The sequence below is a fragment of the Aythya fuligula genome, chromosome 5 (assembly GCF_009819795.1).
Source record: "Aythya fuligula isolate bAytFul2 chromosome 5, bAytFul2.pri, whole genome shotgun sequence".
Lineage (NCBI taxonomy): Eukaryota > Metazoa > Chordata > Aves > Anseriformes > Anatidae > Aythya > Aythya fuligula.
This window is the reverse complement of record NC_045563.1, coordinates 58647898-58669278: the sequence shown is the minus strand read 5'-3', so window position 1 is coordinate 58669278 and position 21381 is coordinate 58647898. Positions and strand designations below refer to the sequence as shown.

At 44.8% G+C, this 21381-nt stretch overlaps 1 protein-coding gene across 4 annotated transcripts in view; it reads right to left on the bottom strand.

Annotated features, from left to right (window-relative positions):
• HIPK3 (homeodomain interacting protein kinase 3) overlaps positions 1-17531 on the bottom strand; it is a 63246-nt gene extending 45715 nt beyond the window's left edge. For 2 of the 4 annotated variants that reach the window (XM_032188584.1, XM_032188589.1), the window contains exons 1-2: positions 17497-17531; positions 2854-3949 (exon numbers count right to left, since the gene is read on the bottom strand). In XM_032188584.1, the coding sequence (XP_032044475.1) occupies positions 2854-3947 (1094 nt within the window). In that variant the 5' untranslated portion in view covers positions 3948-3949; positions 17497-17531. Of the gene's footprint in view, positions 1-2853; positions 3950-16126; positions 16157-16972; positions 17027-17496 lie in introns of those variants that run through there. The other 2 variants (XM_032188585.1, XM_032188588.1) reach the window with 2 other exon arrangements.
• Positions 17532-21381: the final 3850 nt, after the last annotated feature.

The window sequence follows — 21381 nt, the reverse complement described above, 5'->3', positions numbered from 1 at the left end:
TCAAGTTTCACATTACGCTGACGTTTATATAGATATTTCCTAGATAGTGTGCTGTTCCTGTCACTTGGTGAATCAAAACCTCGTGCACTGTCACCTCTGAACAGACAGGGATCTCCACTGGTAAAAGCTACAGTAAAGCTCATAATACACTTAAAGGTTAACATGCTCTGAAGACTTCATACAAGAATACAGATGTGATCCTGCTAAGAAAGACAGCTGTAGGGAACAAGCCTTTTAAAAAAAGTTGTTCCAACCTGAACTGTAATGGAATTAATTTAGTTCAAAGCTTTAAAGAGCAAGAAAACTTTCATTTAATTGGATTTGTAAGCGACCTAAACAAACACACAGCACCACTGAACCTAGGAAAATGAGAGAAGATTTCGGTAAGTCTCAATCGCTGCTTGCTTCTTTTTAAAGGGTTTGTTTCAACATGTCATAGTCAAACAAGTCAAACCTGCACTATCACTCCCACCCTCTAATACAAAAACATTTAAGCACAGATATATTTTAAGAAGTAGCTCCTTTGTTGATTGACAAGTGGCAAAATTGCTTGCAAAATAAATTCTACCTCAATACCATTTATTGTCTGAAGGTCCTCCTCATTCCTTGTCAGAGCTTTTCTCTTCAAATCTCCTTAACATCACTGATGTCGAGCACTTTTGGAGTCAACTCCCTATTTTCTGATATTATTTACACTGGTCAGGTACTCCTAAGCAATAAAAAGGAGTCTGAGAAACCGTATGCCAAGCCACACAAAGTTAATTTGAGCCACTCAGCCAGCAGAGAGCCATGCATCCACAATGAAATCCAATGGGCTAAAAACCTTTTCAGAAGTAAACTTTCTGCTGGAGGAAAAAAAATGAAAGCAAACTTATGTCCATTTCAAAATTTTCTTAACCAATATTTACCTCAAATATAGCATCAGAACTATTAAAATAAACAGAGCCTGACCTACAAGGAAACTTGTTGGACTCTGTTACCCCATGTAAAGCCCTTACACGGAGCCAAGACAAGCATGGCATGTACACCCACCAGCTTTATTCTTAATAACCCCCCAAAAAGTATTTTTGAGTGTACATGCACAAAGCCTACTTGGTCACGCTTTAGTGCACATCATGTAATGCAAATATCCAAACTAGACAAGAGGTGCCAAGGAGCTGCACATTGATCTTGAAGCACAGAGACCTGTGCAACTCTGTACACGTCAAAACCCTAGAGGATAGGTGCTGAGAAGCACAACCCCCCAAAAAATAACAGCTAAAATTTGTATGAGGGCAGCTGAATGAGCGTAACAATGCTATGTCTGAGTCATGTAAAGGAGAAAAAACAAGCCTGAAACTAGACAGCACCAAATGAAGTATTACAATAGGACCACCCAGCCTGGTTGCCTACAGCCTCTCCCTTTGTCAGTTCTTGGGCAGGGGGGAAGGAGACAAAGAGCAATAGCTCCCAACAATCTGCAGTTGTGTCAATAAAGACAAAAGCCAAAATATGTACAGAAGTACTCTCGTACTTCCATATGAGAATTCTCACACGCACTTCGAGTAGCTGCTGGATTATGAATTTGTACCCAACAGCTGATGTTAAGACTTGTGCATAACCTCACAGAACTCACGCTGCCTTTTCAGGACTTGCTGTATTTCCAGGCTCCATAAAATATGTGCGTCTCGGATGGCACACAGCTCTTACACTAAAAGGAGCTCTCGAGTTACTTCATTTCTTACTTCTCATGTGCACGTTTCTGTATAACGTGGGTATGCATCAGTCAACATGACTTCCCGATTTAGTCAACTCTGCGTGCTTTTGCAAACCTTCACTGCAGTTTGCAATTACTAATAAGGAAATGCAGGTGATTAGTGAGAATATTTTGTACGAGGACAGTACGTGAAACGTTCTTGTTTACAAGCTATGGTCAAAAAACAGTTAGATTCTTCTGGCATGTACTCCCATCACCATAGTTTCATCATGCCCAGAACTGTATTGCACAAGTTTTCACTTCCAACATGAATAGCTGCAACATATTTAAAATTGTCTTTAGGTTACTCATTGTCCTAGGCTACTGGCTTTTCCCTGAATTTGCAGAGACAGGCAACGCACAGGATATACAGCTGCCAACAACGCAAAGCAGAACTGAAAAAGGTGTTCTATCAAGACAAGCTCAGCTTATAAAGAAAACAGAAGCATTTCAGATGTTAAATATTAATGGCTTTTAAAACGTTTCACCCATTGGATGACTATACAAGGAAAGGATTAAAAAAAAATCAGAAATATACATCCGATGTAGAATGCAACCGTTTACCAAAATCACTTTAAATGCCCAACTGATACCACCTGAAACATTTAAGTATACTGTCACTCCCTAACTCCAGAAGTTCACTGAAGTCCACAGCTGCTGAAGGCACTCAATTAGAATTGAGTTTATAAGAACTAGGCAAAATATTTACAAGTACGGGAGAAAAACAGAGGAGTTTACATCATCTTTGGCAACCGTACATAAAATATGGTGTTTCTAGTACACTGTCCAGCTGCTTACAGAAAAAAAAAAAACTCTTATTAGGAAGGCAGGAAAGGCATGCTAATCAAGCAAGCAAATGCTATCTTTTTCTAACACACTTCTAGAAAAAAAAAAAAAAAAGAAAACATTATGAAAACATCCAAAGCAAATATTCATGTTCAAAATAGTAACCAATCACTTAATCTTGGTATGTCCCAGATTCTTAAATGGTCCTAGTGTTCTCCAAATTACTATCAGTTATCTGAAGGAGTAGTTATTTAAACCATTAACATCAATATATGAGAAATTAAAAAAAAAAAACTTCTCCATTAAAAGTTAAAAAAGTAAAAGACACCTACCTATAATACCGAGATTGTAAATATGTTGAACAAATAGTCTTTGATACATGGCTGGCAGACCCAAAATCTATTACTTTAACCCGGTAAGGCTGCCGAACAGGATCCACCAACATAATGTTCTCTGGTTTGAGGTCAGCATGGATTAAACCAAGACTTTTTAGTTTTTTCAGTGCAGTGGCCACCTGTTGCAGAATAGGCCGTATTACTTTCAATCGAAGAGGGCTGAATTTGTTTTGTTTCAGGAAGTCGTATAAATTCTGTTCCAACATCTCAAAAACCAGACAAGTATGGTTACGATGCTGAAAGCATTCATAGGCTCTCACAAAATTGAATTCGTCGGCATTTTCAGTACTTAGTCTTGCTAATATGCTCACTTCTATTTGTCCTTGGCGTGCATACGAAGGATGATTCTTCAAGATTTTGATTGCCACGATCTCATTCGTCCCCCTTTTCCAGCACTTCACCACTTGTCCAAAGGTCCCTCGCCCAAGGAAGTCAAGAACCTCGTAAGTATTTTTCACAGAGCACAATACCTCATGCTGTACTAGCTGGTAGTCTCCATCTCCACTTGTACCACCTTGTTTTGAAGTCGCAGCAGTTGTCACAACCGTCACTGGGTTTCCTACATTGGTTTGCAACATCGCAGGCAATATGGACAGTTCATCAACGATCTGCATCGTGCTGTTCTGATTATCCAGCTCTTCACTCTTACGCTTCAATCCACATCGCTGGGGTCCTTCCAGTATATCTAATCTGCTTCCTTGAGTCCCAGTTGGAGGTGCCTCTATCTGAGCTCGCTGCGCCCGCGCTGCTAACGCTTTTGTAGCACCTGCAATATTTTTTAAAGCAACAGCATTTGACTGCAACAAAAAGTTCTGTCCTCGAGGTCTGTCAAATGGGTTTTTAGTCTGAAAGAAAGTACTAACCCTGTGGGGAGAAATTCCAAAGTTTTTACCATTCACGTAGATTTGCGGGTAGGCTCTTTCGTGGTACACGCAACTGCTTGGTTCTAGTTTGAGTTTCTTCACACTACAAAAGGCACTTGACTGGGTTTGATAAACATATGGTGGATAGACCAAGACTTGTGAGGCCATACCTACGGAGGGAGGGAAAAAGAAAAAGCAGGTTAGAATTCTGCATTCGCATTTCCAAAGTTTGCAGCAGTTTCCCCACTAAAAAAAAAATAATAATAATAAAAAAAAAGGACAAGTGTATTCGCTAAACTACGTAGCTTGAATTTTGTATTGAGTTTCTTACAGCAAAAAGCAAGCTCATCATGCCTGACCAGTGCGGTGCCTTTAGCACAGACTGCAGCAGCAGCAGATTACATTAGTAAATGTTTTCAGCAACTGCACGGGGCAGAAGAGAGAGAAGTCTGCAACAGGCCAGCGCCAATGATTTTTGATGTGAAAGAACCAGCTTTGTGCCATAAGAACTCTGCTTTCGTTTAAAAGCCTCCAGCATTTCTGCATACGATGATACCGCAACCTTCAACAACTTAAGGTGAAAAAAATACAAGTATTTATAAATGGCGATGTAAAAATAACGCCATGGGCTGACCCCACCCTCTGTCCTACCCCTTTGCCACAAGTACCATCAGGCTTGGAAGAGCAAACAAACGACACAACGCTCAAGAAATTTCACTGCCATGAAAGTGACAGTGCAAGACAGGGCCCAAAATACCGTGTGCGCACACGTGTTCACGTAAACGATCGTCGCTTTCTGCATAAATTAAGATGCACAGTAATTAGCCCATTCATGCCGTGCAGGTACTTTAAGTCGTACACCTGCCCGTTGCAGAACTTTGTGTACCAGTGGCATAGTGGCAGGGGGGAGAGGCACCAATTCCCACCTTGGAAATTAAATATTAACCACGTTCTTTCGGGTATGCTGACTTTGTGAGTTGGACCCGTGCGTGGGTTTGCGTATTTCTGCCAACACAATTGCTTCCTTGCTACAAGAGAAGTGAAAGTTAAACTAAAAGTGGGTAACTTTGACTTGGGAAGTCACAGTCAGGTTGAGATCCAGATTTCCATCCGATCCACTTCTCCCTCCTTGAGGCCATCACATTTTCAAAAGGCCTCTAGAGCTTTCCAGCCTCCCTTCCCAAACCACGAGCTGAGCATGGCATTACACTGGATGGAAAAGGGACATGACAGCAGTGCCTTGCCTGCATATAGGATGAGGAATCCCAACTCCACCTCAAAATGCAGAGGCAGAACAGCTCTCAGATGCCAGACCTTCCAGCTCGTCCAACCCTGCTGCGTGCCACTCCAGATCTGCCAAACACCAGCTTAAACCTTCGTGTCATGTAATGCTGAACACCAAGGAAAAGGCACTGACTCACAATCTCAAAGCATCCACAAACATTCTCCGAATTCTTGGATCTTCTCTTAAACAACATGCCCCGTTAAAAAGTGCCCGGCTGTGTTTAAATTGAAGAACACTTCCAAGTACCCCTCGCACAGCTTTAATAAGGAGAGTTTTCATTCTATCCAACATAACAAATTCATGCATAGAGTATGTTTGGACCTACATTAACAAATAACAAAAAATAATAATAAAAAAAACTTTCTTGCCCTGCATTTCTCTTGATATTCTTGCTGAAATGGTTTAGGATTCTGAGTTATCCCCCCCAAAAAAAAAGTTATTTAAACTGGTTGAAGCTAACATATAGCAGAAAAGGTAATGCGCACAGCAACACAAGGCTTTGTGTACTAACCCCAAATAAGTGACAGTAATCCAGAGAAAAGGGTTCGGGGACAAAACCCATTCTTGCTCCATTTCGAAAACTGTCTCCATAGCTTTTGTGATGGGTGAGACTTTGAAACAGATGGGTTCGTTTCTCTTCTCTGGAGTGCTTCACATAAGTTAATGAATCGAAACATATTTAGGCAATCCCGCATACAAGTATTAATTCAAAACAGGGCGGTAAATCAGCAGGCAACAAAGGAGCACTGCACTGATTTAATCTGAAATGAAGCTTTACTTACAAGAGGAAACAAAGCCCAACAAGCCTCCACGATGCCGTGGTTTTAGAGCTTGGTTTTACTTCTTTTCCTATGCCTAGGCCAGCCTTTTAGTCGAGCTGAGCAGCACACCCCTGAAGCCCACCTCCCAGCGCAGCACAGAGCAGCCCCTTGCTTTCCTGCTCCAGGAGGAGCCCACAGGCTCTCCCCCACTTGTGCTGGCTCAGGAAGACAGTGAGAAGGCTCGGGTTTCGGGTGAGCACAGCGTGTTTCTGGCTTGTAGGGTGTGCTGCGGTGCCCAGCGCTTCTGGGGGCGAGGAATCCAGGAGACTCCTCAGGGGAAAGCAGCGATAAGCTTGCAAGGCCGCCCCACCAGCAGTTCTGCTCCCAGATAAGAGGTGGTGATTGAGCTATTATGAGCACATTTTAGCAATTCGGGAACGAAAAAAAAAAAAAACAAAAACAGTTCAGCACTGAATAAAGCAGATGACATACCCTGGGAAAACAATCTTTGGTGCGATCATGGCAGACTAAACTCTAAAAGTCAAATTTCACTCCGGAAAAGTAAAAAATGGTCTCGAGTTCTTGAATGAACATCCTATCTATGATGCATTTTCATTTGGAAACACTACGACACCTTCACATAGCCACAGAACAAGACAATTGTGCAGGCATTGCCATGAATCAGGCACATCAGAAACCCTGCAGCATCCTACACCTGAGGAGCTCCGCTCCACACTCGCAGGCGGCGCTCAGAAGTTGTTTCAGGGAGAAGTGCTCCCTGCATTAACCTGCGTGCTTCACCTCGAGAAGCTAACTTTATTAATAGAGTGAGTTTTCCCCCCAACCCAGATGAAAACCCAGGCACAGACCCAGTCAGCAGAGCTGTACAAGCAGCCCGAGAGGGCAAACTGCCAACGCACCCTTTCCCGTAACAGGACCGCCACGTTCGTGTGGGCTTATCGATTTTTTAACATGTATTTTGGGAGGTTTGCCTTAAAATATCATGTGCCAGCTACGCTGCAAAGAATAAAAGACCGCCGTGTCGCAGCGTTGGGCACTTGTGATCTTTCTGAGGAGGCCTGCTGGTTGAAGCAGGCAGGATATTGCGCGTTTGCACCTACCGCAGAGTGGATTCTCCCTCAGCTGGCCCTGTCACAAATCATTTCACTGAGCCTATACATCTCTCTGCACATTTCTTATCAGCACTGCTCCTGCTTCCTCATACAAACTGCAGCTTGTCAGGCTACATCTACATTAACAAGCGGAGCAGCGCAACAGGGAGAGGGGTCTGTAGAGCAAGGCAGCTGGTGCCGAAGGAAATATAAATCCGTTCTTTATTTAATGAAAAAAACGCGTTTTCCCAAAGAAATGGGAACAACAACGAGCAGAAGGCACGTCACTATTTGCCCCTTCCAGCCTGACTTCTCTCCACACACCCGGGTTCCCGTTCACCCAGCCGACCGGTGCTCTTCACCAGCTTCTTCAAACTATTTCCCCAGCCTTCTCAAGCAGCCCGAGACAAATCCATAAACATGACAAGTTTGGCAGACTGGAACAGGCTGGAGAAGCACAGGCTGTTCCAGGCTTGACCACCATTAATAATTAACTTGAAAATGACATTTCCTCCTGAGAGAGTGAGCGGGGGGAGGGAAGAAGAGCAAGGAGAGCTGGTAAAAGCCCTGCACTACAGCTGGGGAAGAACTGCCACGCTGTAGCTTTAATGCTCCTGCACAAGAAGCGGTGCCTTTTAAAGGCCTGGAGAGCTGCAAGCCCGGGTAGAAGCCCCTGTACTGGGGCAAAGCCTGGCCCATGGCAAGAAGCTCCTAATAGTTACAGTTTAACTACAGAAAACTTCTTTTCCAGCTTCTTTCAAGCCCAGGGGGTGAGAATTGCAGCTGACTTACTGGGGAGAGGCAGAAAGCAGCTGGGCAACAGGCAGGATTTTCTGAAAGTTCAGGAACTTCGAGCTCATGCAAGATGTCAGCAGCAGCACGCCTAAAGTGTTTTAATCTGCACCCCTTTAAAAGCACTGAAAGGTAACTAACAAGACTTTTTCCCAGGAAAAAAAAAAAAAATCACTTTTTTTATTAGGTGCCGATCAACTTTGGAAGTTATTAAGCAAATGCAGAACTGAGTTAGTTGCCCTCTCTTTCCACACCAGAAGCCTTGGTGCTGGGAGCAGTAGCATCTTCGTGTTATTGTTTGTCTTGGCTCCAGAGCAGAACAAGCTGTCCCGACGTGGGCACTTTCATACCAGCGCCCTGTTCATACCACCAGCCTCTCTTACTGCAACTGCACGGTTTGTAACAAAGCCCCGGCCCTTGAGATAGCTCGGAATTTAAAAAGGAAAACACACCTGCAGCGAGAGCTGGGAGTCGAGAGATGCAAGCCCAGGGAACCCCGGCTGCCCCGCGCCCTTTCCTGCAAAACCTCCGAGCCACAGCGCGCAGGGAGCTCGGCAGAGCAGCCAGCAGCTTACAGCAAGGACGTACCGTAGGAATGGTTTCCTCACACAGCCCCAGAGGCGAGGCCGACCAAGCACCACATCGCTCAGAGGGGCCGAGAGGCACACGCGCACAGGTAGCGAGGGGCGACGGGGCCGGCAGCAGCCTCGCAGCGCTGCCCAGTATCAGGCATGGAGCTTGCTCCCCGCAGCCAGCAGTTCCCCGGCCGATTTGGACAGACAGGTAGGGTCTGCGACTAAAGCAGGTCTATTAGTGACGAGAGCTCTCAGAGCTTAGGCATTTTTACCCATCCGATGCCAGCAGTGCTGTGAAGCTGAGCCCGCTGCCGTCCTTCGCCTGCTGGTGGTGCCCGGAGCGGTGCCGGAGGCCGGGGCAGGACGGGCAGCCACCCGTGCGGTGACCCAGCTCCACGGCTGTATGAGATAAGGTTACATCCAGCCCAAGAAGAGTGCTACGAGGCTCATTTGGCAACATCTGAGAGCTCTCCTAAGACGCAGGATTAATACCAGACATGGTACTCAAATTGCACTGCTGTGGTCTTCAAAATTCTTTTTTTTTTTTTTTTTTTTTTCTCCATATAGCACGGAGTTTACTAGTAGTGCCTTTACAGTTCAAACAAAATACAATAACCAGGTTGACTGAACAGCCTGTTTGGAGGGAAAAAAACCCTTCAGGACTCAGGAAGCCACAGAGAGCTATGTGTGGCTGGAGCCACCAAGGGCTCAGTCCAGAAGAACACCTGCAGCGTTTATTAAAAACCCCTCAACGATGGGAAATGCAAGTTTGTTCAAGTGTGATACAAACAAGCCACAGCACCGTTGTCTCAATACTCAGAAACAGACCTAACACCACGGATTTAATGCAGATGTATTGTACATAAAGTATCCCAGTGAACTCGTGACTCAGTGCTGCCCTTTGTACCAGCAGGGAGACCGAAGAATACAATCGCTATATTCATAATTTCCACAAATATGAACAGCTCGATCTTGTGATTCCAGAATGACTGCAATCACAGTGAAAAAAACCAACGGAACAATACTTCAAGCGTTTATTTTTCTGCCAGGCAAGAAGCAGTTCTGCAACTGGAAAGCAAACTGAAGTTGGATCTGCCACCAGCTCTGCATTAGGCCACGCTCCCTACATCAGGATGTGCCACCATCAACACAAACGGCACTGCAGCTCGCCTGGGGTTCCCCAGCCTCATCTCTCCTTTTAAAAGGCTCATTCTTTTTGACCCTGGAAATATCAGACCCACGGAAATAGAAGTCCCTAAAGCCCGTGCCTCCAGGTTCTGCGTGCAGGTACAGCGCCGCAGGACACTCTCAAGCCACTGCTGGTGCCTGGCCCTCCCCATGCAGGGAGCGGGATGAAAAGACTTCTGCCACCTTACCAGAAGTAGAACTAAAACTGATAGAAGAGTTAACTCAAACTACCTGTTGGTAAAACAGCACCTGGAATACTGTTTTATTGTTTCTTAAAGCTACCTAAACAAATATGTATGCCACTTTTCCTTCTCAACTATTCTACTCATTCTATTTTGATTTCACTGCTTAATTTCACATCCTTCATCTGCGCTTGTTATAACCTAACATTCTTATATATTATAAGAAGTGGATCAATCCAGCTAAAAAATTGATTTAGAAAATTGATTTTAGAATAGTTCTAGACAACACCAAATGCAGCTCCTCCAGGAGTATAAACCTGCATGGCTGTTTTCTTCATTGGTATTTCAGCTTTGTTCCTAGACCTTCTGAAACTGGGGATGGAGAACAGAACAGCTAATATACCCGAACATCTGTATGCCCATGATAGAGTCCCCTATCCATAAACCTTATTCTTCATTAACCTTTTTGAACTACTCAAGGTGGAGGAGTTTTTTTTTTCACAACTATTTTCATCCACTTTTATTAGAAAAGATTTCCAGCTGGACAGAGCACGCAGAAGTGCAGTGGCTCAAGATTACCGCTCTCCCCGTAGGACTTGAGCATTAGTTTGCGACAGCACACATGCAGATAACCTGGCAAGTTCACCGAGTCTGAGGTGATGAAAAGATTTGCAATTTGGGGTCTACTGCATCAAGAGAAGCCAGTCCAGGAATTGTAGAAAACCGTTTCCTACACATTGGGAACTATCCAGCAGTAGCTTTTGAGTTCAGTTTCCCCAAATATGTGAAAAATCATTACCACTTTTCCAACAGGACCAACAAGAACTTAGCAAGCAGGTACTGAGGGGTCAGCATAGCACGCCTAGGTCATATTCAAATTCCTTCTGCAATAAACATTTTGCAGTAAGAAAGAATGTGCAGTTTGGGTAGGTTTATGGTGTTTGTTTGCTTTTGTTTTAAATCTGACTTAATTTTAAAATAAGTAAGATATCTTCTCTTGATTTGTCTTTTTCTGCTACAATCTTCAGATCAGACTCTTCAGCTACACCCAAAAACAACGTGCAAACATATACTTACTAGGGCATATATACAAACACACAAGCATGTGTGCATGTATATAAACACATCCCAGTAAGAACGTGTGTGTGTATATATTAACGAACTCCTTTCATATATATAATGTGTACATACGTCCACACATACAGAGTAAAACCTTTCCAAGTCCTAACTTCTTTTCAGAATATAAATTTCTTACATAAAAGCAAAATATTATTATGAACACATTAAGTATTGTCAGGCATTTTTATTTCCTTGTAAGTAGCAACACCATGAAGACAGATTTGGCTGCTTACTGAAAATAGCTGTATGTACATTGCAGATGTAGAACAATAAAGAAAATGGAGGGAAAACAGTTTCAGGGTGGTGTTTGTTTTTGTTTTAAACCACTTCTTTCAGGTTTCTAAAGATCTGGAGGAAGCAGCATTTCCTATAGGCAAAATCCCTATCAGAAACGCATCCTCTCTCACAGAACGCTCAGCCTTTTGCTTCCTAACAAATCAATAATCATAGTAACCTATACTGTAATACTTCCCAAAGCCACCAGTGCAAGAAATTTCTCCCTCTCCCCTACGCAGAACTTATTGATTTAACTGAACAGGAAGATGTACAATAGATTACACACAACATATCCATCTCGTGCTCTGGCTACTGGGATCATAAGAGTAAGCCAGCTTTCCCCCTGTTGTGTTCCATTCATTTTCATCTTTAAAACAAAGTTTAGCCATCTCTTCAACTTAGTTTTAGGAACATATTCAGTCTGGAAGAGCACTCGTCAAAGAGCTCCCGAAGTATTTCTCAAGGAGTACTCCCAAGCTGCCCTGTTACAGAGCTCAAAGCTGCCAGTCACAGGAAGCCATTAGCCCAGAGCATCGTTTCAAAAGCCGTACAGAAAAGGCCTTTTAAAGAAAACTTTAGAGTATCATGAAAGCAACCCAATCCTATCCGACTGAACACCAATTCATTTCTTGACTCACAAAATAAGCTGATATTAATAGATAAGGAAAGAGGAAACAAAGAGCTTTTTCTTCTTCTCTTCGGAATGAAGCCTGTTGCATTGGAAAGGATTCACAAGAAGACCCAGGAGCACCAAAATTCCCATATTCAACAGATGCAAGTGATGAAAAAGATCTTGCGAAGTCCTTCTCTATCCTTATAAATAGTTTAAATCTTCAAAAACAAGCTGTAGGGGAAAAAAAAATCCCCAGAAGAACAGGCAGATTCTGGCCAAGTAAGCAATTCTAATGATTGGGAGAAAAAGAAAACAGAATAATTGAAAGGAAAGGGGGAGGAAGTTTGGGCAGATGACCTAAGATTCCAGGAAAACACAGGCAGGAAGACATTGACAAGGCAGCGATACACACTAGCAGCTTCTCAGTCAAAAAGGAAGATGTTTTACAAGAAACAAGCAGAAAACCTCCTGAAGAGAAGTCACACCACTTGTTAGGCAGCAACACAGGCAGGGCCTGTGTGACACAGAGAAGAAGCAAGTACACTTCACTCGAGCTGGTGGAAATAGCTAGAGGTGAAGACACCATTTTCTGTAAATACCGACGCTTACTGCTTCATTTGGGTGCTCTCCCTGCAGTTTCCCTGTCCAGGGACCAACTTTCCTCCTCCCCTTCTCACGTGCCAGGAGGAGATGAGCATCAGGCGAGCCCTGCTTCCATCTCACAGCTCACGTCCTCCTGCAGAGTAAAGCAAAACTCTCCTACAGCTCCTAAAACAACCCCCAGCAAACCTCCTCGGTGATCAGACCCCACACACCTCGAGGCAAGGCAACAGACGAGCTCCAGCCTGGTGCCACAAATCCAGCACCTACGGTTCTCTGCAACATCATGGCCTGCAAACAAGCACTCCTGTGCTCACAGGGTCTCCATCAGACAGGGACCACAGGCAGCAGAGGACACCCAGCACGGCCACCTCACGGAGCACAGCTTTATTTTTAAAGCACCATGATGTTAACAGGACTCGGAATAGGCATCTGGACCTGGTTCTTCTTGTCCCAGGATTTTTCATCAGGTGTAAAATGGTAGAAAAATCTGCCAGTTACCTGAGCGGATAATTACGGCAGCCACGTACGTACTCAGCAAGTAATGTTTATACGGCTACGAAAGGATTTTCATTCGACAATAGCTGACTTTTTACACGAAGAGCATTAGTCACATTTAATTTGTAACATGCTTTTAAACAGCACTAAAATAGTTTTCTAGAACCCGTAAATTACATTAGTAAGAATGGAAAGAGTCACATGAGTTTGAGATTACTCATTTTATAAATAGTTTTTTTTGATGGCAGTGTCATTCATAACACGCCATAATAATTCTGTGTACGGAAGAATTCATTTGCTTTTGTAAATATCAAGACTGTTGCTATAACTTGGATCGTACTGAAAATCCATGGAAATATTTTCTTTCACCTGCTTTGTCTTTGGATATTTTACTGCATCTTATTCTATCGCTGTGTTTTACAACTTGAACTCAGTATTTTGCTAGACACCATCCTGTTACACAGGAATAGGGTACACCAGAGCTAGAAGAAAGGACACTTTGAAAAAAGGAGTACTTTGTAATGCTTCCTGAAAACACACGGTGGAAAAAAACAAAAACAAAAACAAAAAAACTTTCTGTAATTCCAGGACCATTAAATATGTACAGTTAGTATCATAGGAAGGTAAAGTTCAGCAACACTGAAATTTTAAACTGATTCCAAATCACTAAATAAGAGAAATTCAGAATTAATCTACTTGAACTCCCTTGCCTAAAAGACACTCCAGGTATTTGGCTCATCATCCATTTTAAGCAAAATCACTAAACTAAAGATTAACCTCGTTTTGTCAGAAAGTCACCCGCTGTCATGGCTGAAGTGGAACATTAGGACACTGTATGGAAACAAAATTAGTGACAGTGGAAAAAGAAATACAACTGTACAAAGATTATCCCCAAACTGCATCCAAAAATAATCCTCACACACAAATTCCTACCATCTTTCCCATCATTCACTACATTGAAATAAAACAACTGAAGAATTAAGGGAAGATTAAGAAACAAAAGAAAGAGGACATACCCCGTAGGAAATACTATGCTATCAAAGGAATTCAAACCATAAAAACACTTGTACAATTACGTGCCGCTCATTTGCTTCTCCGTCACTTAAAAGTTAGTGCCTCTGAAAAGAAATACAACTTCAGTTTCTCTAAAAATCCGAGAGAGAGACAGCAGCTCTAAATCAGAAGGGTCTGCAGAGGGGGGTGGAAAAAGCCCCAGGCAGGGGACAGGATTTTCCAGGCTTTATGCTTCATTCTCGGTTACTTCAGGTCAAACAGAAGGTGCTCCCTGCCTGGAGAAGTTACAAAGCATTGCCCACTGCTAACCCATTTCATGGCTCTGCCTGTTATTAAAGTCCCTTTAAATATAGTTAGCGTGGTTATTTAAGGTATACTGCCCCACTCAGCTCTCTCTAAAATGCCCTTTACTTCTTCTTGCCGATGTCTTATTTCACACACATCGCAGCCACAGGTCTGAAATACACTCTCAGATAGCTCACCTGAAGCGTGAGCTTTTCTTCCTAGACCTGAATTAAAAGCCATACATCTTTTCCACTCCACTTCCCACTTTCAGTCAGCAGGGCTGGAGAAGCAAAAATAATATTTCGATGACTTATGAACAGAGCCATTAAACGAGTAAAAGTTCCTAGCACCACGTTCAACTCTAACTCCCCTTTATTTTCAAACACAAGCAAATTTAATAGACCAGCTGAAAATAAGTATTTGACCAGCTGCAAACGCGTACGATCCATCCAGAGGAGCTTCATCATTTTAATGATGAAGTGGCAAGGATGTTTTCTTCATCAGATTAATCCTACGCCAAGACTTCTGAAATCCTTCTGGAACTGCACAGCAACGCTGCCGGTGAGCTGAAGAAGCTTGGCAAAAACATGCAAGCCTCGCTGAGGTACGTACACAGACAATATTTTGCAAAATGCAGCACCGAACTTGTACCGGAGGAGCATTGGTATTACCACCAGGACGTGCTACTTCCCTGTTTGTTCTCCACTAGGCTGAATGTGCCAGCTGAGTATCAGGCCTGCTTTACCTGCTTCGGGCTCGTGGAGTCAACGAAGCAGTTTCCCTTAGCTGTAACTTCTTTTTTTTTCCTGCATAGTCAGTGAAACAACGATGTATTCAGTACCGCTCAGGCTTGTCTTAAAAAAAGAAAAAGCCACCAACGTTCTCTGGCTTGTTCCCCGCAAAGCCCTGTGCAGAAAGTCACGCTGCCTACAGCAGCTATTTTGTAATGCAGACCACTTGTGTGCCAAAATACCTCACGGGCCTGACGTCGCAATGGTGAAATTTAGCTCAACTACAATGTTTTTTCTAGTACAGACCTCTGGATTTAACATCGGCCTGAAACACACGCTCAGTCCCAAATGACAGCACCGTGCCCACGATCAATGCATTTTTCCCTGCACACACACACAAAAGACAACACCAGAAGCCCTATTTCTAAATGCAAGGTTTTGTCCAAAGTACCTGTGGTTTATATAACCAGTGCACTGGCAGAACAGCAAACAAGAGAACAGAGGCTTGAATAAAAGTTAATGTTTTCTCAAATGATGTTCTTTTTAAGACCACAACCCCCTGAAATAGCACAGGCAGGTACAACCCTGCGTAAGCAAGCTTGAGGAAGCAGAGCCTGACATCCCCACACATGCTTAGGCTGGGATTTTTAATGTGAACCAGCAGAGCTAATTCTGTTCCACCCACAAAGTGGGCAAATCGGCACTGTGCCCTGCAAAATTACCACTTAGAGTCCCGCCAGTTTTAGTGGCTGCAATCAATCCAACACCAGCTTTTTGAAAATCCCCCCCCAACACAAACTCTGTTTTGAAGCAACTGCTATAAAGCGCAGAACAGGAAGAGCAGCACGCACAGACTGTAATATTTCTATTAACGATGCGGACTTCTAAATGATAAGTTGAAAACGCTTCCTCCCCACACCCTGTCTTTATTCCGTCTCCAGCATCTCGTTATGCAGGAGCCGGCCTCATTTCCCTGTTTTTGCAGGTAGTTGTTTGAAAGGCAGGAGGGAGGAAACATGCAAAGAGAACAAACCTCAAACAAAGAAAAAATCTCAGGCAGCAGATCGGGAGCAGCTTCTCGAGCGATTCCTTTGACCACGCTTCACTCCAGCCACGGCATCGCGGTGCCTACACCGTGACCACGCCGAGGAGAGCATCTCTCGGCACAGACCCACGAAGGCAGGGCCGATTTCTGAGCACAGCCCGTGCCACACCCTAGACAAGTAGCACAGCCAGCACTACCACCCCAGCAGCACGGGCACCGCATGAAAGCCACCTCCAGTGCCTGCTCCGTGTGCTCACAGCCATCTCCTTACCGTGCTACCACACCGGGCTGGCGGCGGGGCAGATAACGCCAGCACCGCTGCTGCAGCCCTATGGGTTGTCTCCCCGTAAGTCCACGTTAACACCTTGCTCCGGCCACTTGCCATCTCACCACGCCACTTGGTAATGCAGTCTTGACCTATTTTCCAGATGCTTAATTAATCTCTCCGCCGGCTGCCGCGCTTAGGAGATAGTTACGGCGTGGATTTTAAACTTGGCTTCGAGAAGCCTCCCGCACATTATTAATTCTGCTAAGGAATCACGGCTGTGCCAGAAAGTCAGCCGGAGCCCGGCCGAGCTTTTCCGCATTGCTCTGAAAGCAGGGCGCAAACTTTTTGCAAATGATGTCATGGAAGGGAAGGCTGGAAAGGAAGCAGAGAAACGCGCCTGGTTATCCACACGGCCGCAGCTTCGCTCGGCGTCCTGATCTCGATATTAACAGCGGGCTTTCAGAGCGTTTTGCTGACCGAAAGGAGCGAGGTCATCCTCCAGAAAGCAGGCAGGAGGGTGGCAGGGCGGGGTGGGGGGAGCCGAGCGCGGCAGCCCGAAGCCGACCTCCTCCCAGGCGCTGGCGCTGACACCGCGAGGCGGGCACAGCCCGGCCTGGCCCGGGGATATTCCCGAGCGCGTCAACAGGCGGTACTCACAGCCCGGCCCCGAGGGACGGACAGACGGACCGAGGGACGGACAGAAGGACCGACGGCCGCCGCCCAGCTCCGCTCGGGGCTCGTTGACGGCAACCGAAGCCGGGCGGCGACCGCCGGCCCCAACGGCGCCCGGGCACCGGCGGTGGAGGGCACCGGGGGTGGGGGGAACGGAGCCGCCCGCCCGCCGCTCACCTTCACGGGTCGGGCCGCGCTGGCGTCCGGGCTGGAGCTGCCGCTGCCGCCGCCACCGCCCTGGGCATGTCCGGGAGCGCCGCGGGTCAGCGCCGCGCTCAGCCGCTCAGCCCCGCCGCTGCCGCTGCTGCTGCTGCTGCCGCCGCCGCCTCGGCCGCTGCCATCTTGTCCCGGCGGCTGCGAGGGAAGCGCCGCGGCTCAGCCCGCTCGGCAGCCCGGGCCTCCGCCTCATCGTCCCGGGGAGGGCCGGCACCCAGCCCGCCCCCACCGGCCGCCTCCTCCTCCTCCTCCTCCTCCTCCTCCTCCTCCTCCTCCTCCTCCTCCGCCTCCGCCCGCCCGCAGCGCCCCCGCACGGCCCCGGGCACTGACAGGCCCTGGGCAGCCCGTGCCCCCAAACAGGCCTCAGCGCGGGTATAGGGCGCGGGAGGAAGCCCTGCTCGCCCCTAAAGCCGTGGTGCTGCTCCACCTCTTTGCCCCAAATAGCCAGCTGGTGGTTTTTTTTGTTTTTTTTTTTTTTTACTTACCCAACCGCCCGCAATCGCTTATTTTTCACGCCGAAATGAGGGGTGGGGAAAAATAGGTGGGAGCCGGCGTTAGGAAATTGTAGGTGGTAAGGGGTGCCCGTCACATTTCTGCAGATGGTGCAGCTTTTAATCACGCTCCTCTTCACACCTCTCTGAGAAGGATCCGCTTCCTAGTGAATTATTGATACACATTATATTAACAATCTATTTTGAAAGACTTTATACAGTCTTACAGAGAAACATTCTTGATCAGTTAAGCATACAAACCCTAAAATGCCTGAATGAAATAAAGCGTTAGGTATATACCGATTCTATCCCTAAGTGTATTGCGTCCACAAACATTAATTGGCATAATCACCCCCTAATTAATAGCTCGTGATCTATTGAAAAATAAAATGGCCCTACTCAGCTACTAACTAGTCTTGCCATATTTTTACAGCTGGTTTGTAGGAACTACTTGAAGCGATTCTCGTATTGTTCCCCATGTAGCCTCTTCTGCTTGGACAACCAAATCCAAATATGGTTGTAAGCAGGATGATGCTGATCCTCTAAACAGAGAGCAAGTTATGAATCCAACACTCCACTGATGCATTTGCACAATTTTCACCAACAGCTTTCAGAAATAGGTTTGAATTCAAGTTTAGAGAAAAGGAATTCATGTTTGGGGGTGCATCACCTCTCCTGTTATGCTGAGCTCTCTGGGCTTTTCATGTTTGCTCACGACTTGGTCATGCTTGTTAAATAACAGAGCCTCCCAAAATACAGCACCGTTTTGCAGTTTCATTCATATGTTACTTTTTTTTTTTTAATCAGTTTTTAGATCAAGCTAGATTTCCACTAGCAGGAGTATCACCAGAGTGTAATCCATCTCTCAAACCTCTTCGCAACTCCTCCAGTTGCTTTTGCAGAGTTTAGCATCTCCCCAAATATCCATCGTTTTACCCTATCTGGGAGCTGTTTCGATAAGTCTTCCTTGTGCTGAGTGCAAACTTCCTCATACTTAGGACCCAAAGGGTAACCTGACCAAAAGGGCACAAGAGCTCCAGCTCAGCTAGTGCCACTGCAAAGCTCAAGTGCTGATTCTCCTCATTCGGCCACCCACCTATAAGGCTTGCTGGGGCCACTGAGGACTTTTTAGCTATCTACAACATACAGCAATGCCACACGGAGCGTATCAGCGAGTTTTAAAATCTCTGACAAACACTTGGATCAGAAGTTAAATATGACTGTGTCTGAGAAGCTCTCGCATGATTTTATTTTTGTCATCTGATAAATAGCAAACACATCCTTGTCCTAATTTTCTCCGGGCAGGTATTTTTGTGCCAGTAGGCTACTGAGGGGTTAACACAGAAACTCCTGTTACACCTGTAAGTAACATGGACGACTGATAGGGCTCCAAGGGGAGTGTTTTGTTTCACTGTACTTGAGTGACTTAGTGGAAGGAGGCCCGTGTCATTTAGATTCGTTTATAAAGTTCAGCATTGAAACACACACCTCCATGGGCTCTTTGTTCTTCCTCGTTTCTATAACATTACTGAGGATAAGAAGTAGGTAGATGCTAGTGCTCAGGGTGGAAAAAAGAAACAGAAATCGTAGAAAAAGGCATTTCTAATAGATGTAAAACTAGTACGCAGCAAAAAGAGAAGATCTGAGGACAAACCCAGGCTAGAACCATTTGGCAGCACACCTACCAATGACACTTTGTGCTATTTTTGTTATAAAAATCCCAAGTGTAGACACAGACAGAAAATGCTTTGGCTAGAACAATTTGTTTTACTCAAACTGCTATAAGCTACATCATCAAAATATTTTGTATGGCCCGTGTGAGCTGTTTACATCACTTCATACGTTGTTTACATCTGCCAGACTTAATTCTTGAATGTGCTTCAGCACAGAGTTCTGAACAAGGCTGTGCTACTAGAGCTGGCTAGAGAAGCAAAAGCATACAGATAAGGACTGGAAAGGCAGGGCCATAGGGTTGTAATTCCATCCGTCAGGCCCATCGCTCAATCACTAACAACATAGGGATGAAATTGCATGTAACAATGAAGCATCACTGCTAAAAGGACAAGAACTGGTCTCTTACTATTTTCTTGACTCCTCTCCACGCATCCAGTTCAATTCTCCTGACGATTACTGTCCAGCGACACTGGCATTGAATCTCCTACTGAGTAGATGAAGCACGCCCTGCAAAAAAAGCAGAAGGTTTTCTTTGGTGAGCTGAATTAGCTCAGGAAGAAGTTCAGTGGATGTCAGAGCTAACAATGAGGAAGGCAGATTTTTTTTTTTTTTCCTCAGTCCAATAGAACTGCACAGTCCTCAGTTTAGTTTTCTGGGTAGAAATTACAAAATCCAAACCACCCAGCAGCATGCTGCTTGGGAACACACTGCTGTGACCGCTGCAGGTTGTTAGGCTGCAGCCACCCAACCTGCAGAGCACGGTAGCAAGTCTAGCCCGTGACGAGGAAAGTGCCAAAAGGGGAAGGTCCCACTCCCACTGTTGTTTGTTTTAGTGCTTTTAACCTTCCACACCATGACCTCCATGCTATTACTTTCAAATTTAAAGCAAAGATTCACCTGGCTCTTCTTGCAACAACTGCAAGTTCAGCTGAGAAGCACTGTATTTCCTCAATTGAAAAATTTCTTTATGCAGTTTACATTATTAGTCATTTGGAAAAAGTAAGCATGCGTAGTGAAACATGAACTACAGCTGTTATTTCCACTTCATTTTTTGCACATCAGAATACTACTTTATCAAAATAGCTTTAATACAAGACTAAGAAGAAAACAAGTGCATTTGGTTACTTGCTGTTTAACTTGCCTGGCTTCTCCATAAGATTTAAAAGCTTTAAAACTGCAAAGGACACAAGATGCTTTCCAAGGGCTAGTGGTGCGTTCTGAGGCTTTGTGCAAGGGGCGTGCACATGCCGATGTTCATTTCATGAAGACTTCACCTTTCTTTATGGGTCACCCAAAGTATGCCTGAGGAGTGACCCACATCCGTGGCTCTCACAAAGAAAAAAAAAAAAAAAAAAAAAAAGACTGAAAATGTTCTTCCGCTCACCTGCCTTTCTGCTGGTACCTTCCCCCTGCCCTTAATGCCCTCACGCACCACTGTGGCATTGCCATTTCAAATTCTGTCAAGTGTTAAGCAACAACGCTTGGTCCTGTGCACAAAGATAATGACAGGGTGACCACAGTGGTGGTAGCTCTTAGGAAATGGAGAAGGAATCTCTAAAATCTTTTTTTGTTATCATGTAGATAAAAGCCTTGTATAATCTACTAATCAGCTGCCCCTTCTCACTTTGTAATAAATGGTCACCTCAAGAAAAATACAGAGCAGCCAATTTTGTGCAAGAACTTAGAGCTTCCCTCCCGAAAACATTTGGACAGGTGGAACCCTTAGTTTTTTCCATCAAGGAAAGGCAGCACAACTACACTATAGATGAGCGACATTTACGTCTCAAGCAACTGAAAATGCACAGAAGTGGAAAAATATCAAGCATTTATTTTGAAATTATACAAGTGATTATTACTCCCACTGTAGGGCTTGCAGAGGTTGGTTGCAGGGTTTGTTTTTTGTTGTTTCGGTTTGTTTTTTTGATGATTGCTTGTTTTCGACCTTACTTTTCTTTTGAAGTTTAAGAGCCACTGTTGTTGAAACAACCAAGGGGGACAACTATGGTTAATAAAATTGGCACCTGGCCAACTGTCACAGATGATTTTGTCCAGGGATGCTCTGAAATTCCACTGTGCTCATCTTACATCAAGAGGTGTAGATTTGACAAATGCTTCATCACAGTGTGCTAAGCTGCTTACGCTAAATACTCGTTCATATTTACATATTTTTTAACCCTAAAAAGGCAGAATAATGCAGTATTCTAC